We start from the raw sequence: 2,349 nt of genomic DNA on the forward strand, positions 1-2,349 counted from the left end.
TAAACTAAAAATCTGACAAACAAACAAAAAACACAAATAACAAATCCACTGATACCTGAGTTTTTATCCCAAAATATAAGAAGGGCCAGAGACCTCACTAGCGACTTTGCTGTGGCTACTGATTTTATAGGCAAGGGTCTCAGATAGTATGGTGATTGGTAGCAGTATACGATAGATAGATTCCAATCTTATTTACATTGGTGTAAACCTATAGAAACTCCTTTTTTTCTTGAGTCATGTTTGTCTGTATTTTGACTAGTGTCAATACCCAATTCTGCATAAACAGATTGCACAGTATTTTCTCATGGAGGCAATAATGACATCAGATGATTATATTTATAAAGAAACACAGAATGGAATCATTATCAGTGGAGAAATATAGACATTTTATTCTTGTTGAATAACCTCCAACCTATCAGTTCACTCAGTGCACTTTTCATTTCCTTGTTTCTCATGCTGTAGATGATCGGATTCATCATTGGTGGCAACACAGAATAGAGAACAGCCACCATGAGATTCAGACCTGAGGATGAGCTGGAGATGGGTTTCAGGTAGGCAAAGGCAGCAGTACAAAAGAGCAAGGAGACCACAATGAGGTGAGGGAGGCAGGTGGAGAAGGCTTTATGCCGGCCCTGCTCAGAGGGGATTCTCAGCACTGCTTTGAAGATCTGAACATATGACACAATTATGAAAACAAAGCAGCTTGACGCTAAGCACATACTAAAGATAAGAAACCCAACTTCAATGAGGTATGAGTCAGAGCAGGCGAGCTTGAGGAACTGGGGGATTTCACAGAAGAACTGATCCACCATGTTGCCTCCACAGAAGGATATTGCAAACGTGTTCCCAGTGTGCAGTGCAGAATTGAGACTGCCATAGATCCAGGCACTGGCTGCCATTTGGACACAAGCTCTCCTGTTCATCACCATCTCATAGTGCAGTGGTTGGCAGATGGCGACGTATCGGTCGTACGCCATGAGGGTCAGTATGGCAAAATCTGCTGAAGCAAAGAAGAAGACGAGAAATATTTGAGCGACACAACCAGAATACGAAATCGATCTGGTGTTCATGAGGGAATTGGCCATGGATTTAGGGATGGTGACAGAGATGGAGCCGAGGTCTAGGATGAACAGATTCATCAGGAAGAAGTACATGGGGGTGTGAAGGTGGTGGTCAAGGACTATGGCTGTGATGATGAGAATGTTCCCCAGCAGGGATATCAGGTAAAGCACTAGAAATACCACAAAGTGTAAAATCTGCAGCTCACGAACATCAGAGAATCCCAGGAGAAGGAATTCGGTCACGGCAGTTTGGTTGGACATTTTCTTCCTCAATACATCATGTGATGGCTGTGGAGGGAATGAGAAGGATAATGGTCAGGATGAGAGCGACAGAGGGAATGTCCCTGATCCCCCTTTCCCTAATATCTCATTATATGAACGTCAAAGGTGCACAGAACTCATCACTTACAATGAGTAGGTGTTAGTGCTCCTTGCCTCTGACAATCAATAAGTCACATTATCACACTACTGTAAATTTGGTCAGCTCCTTTAAAGTCAATGGAGCTTCATCACTTTATCCCATTTGAGGATTCTGCCCATGGGGTGGCTTGATAAAATGCAATATGAAGGATGGAATAAAGCACACTCCAAATCCAACAATTCTTGTAAAGAAGGTCCCTCTTGCGACCATCAACAAGTTCAAAACTTGGGTATAAAACTGAAACTAAAATTCTAACAGCTTGATTCCCCCTTTGCAGGGCAATATGATGTAGACTCAACCACAATCGTGAATAGCAGCTCATCTGTAATTTTTCTACCCCAAGCTCTATGCCTAGACGGCCGACTCCCTGCTCCCAAATTGATTTATGGCACCAACTCCCAGCAGCACTTCTGCCTGCATCTAACAATGGACTGGTAGTAAACGTTGTATCATTTACTCTCTGCTATGTGGTGCACTGGCTGTCAGGACACCTGGGCTCTGTTCTTGTCTCTGCCAGTGACCTGCTCTGTGACCTTGGACCCGTCATTTACCCTCTTTCTGCCTCTGTTTCAAACCCCCGCCCCTTCTCTGCCGTGTCTACTAGGACTGTAAGGGCTTTCGGAGAGGAGCTCTGGGGCAAATTTTTAAAGGTATTGAGGCACCTAGTGGGATTCTCAACAGCATCAGGGCCCCAACACCCCTTGGAATCAATGAGTTGTGAGCTCCTAGGTGCTTCTGAAAAGCTCACCAGGCACCTAAATACCTTTGGAAATGTAGCCCCATGTCTTACTCTGTTTCTCTTCTGCACACCCATTTACACCATTTATACTCAGCCAGCTGCAGTTTGGAGCTAGGCCAGGAGGTCTG

The 2,349-nt window shown here is 44.4% G+C and overlaps 1 protein-coding gene across 1 annotated transcript; it reads right to left on the minus strand.

Annotated features, from left to right (window-relative positions):
• Positions 1-365: 365 nt before the first annotated feature.
• LOC128848179 (olfactory receptor 14A16-like) lies at positions 366-1,328 on the minus strand. The gene has a single exon (XM_054047991.1). It carries the CDS (start codon positions 1,320-1,322, stop codon positions 366-368), a length of 957 nt encoding a protein of 318 aa, XP_053903966.1. The 5' UTR covers positions 1,323-1,328.
• Between the last annotated feature and the right edge of the window lie 1,021 nt (positions 1,329-2,349).

This window comes from Malaclemys terrapin, chromosome 13 (genome assembly GCF_027887155.1).
Source record: "Malaclemys terrapin pileata isolate rMalTer1 chromosome 13, rMalTer1.hap1, whole genome shotgun sequence".
Taxonomy (NCBI): Eukaryota; Metazoa; Chordata; order Testudines; family Emydidae; genus Malaclemys; species Malaclemys terrapin.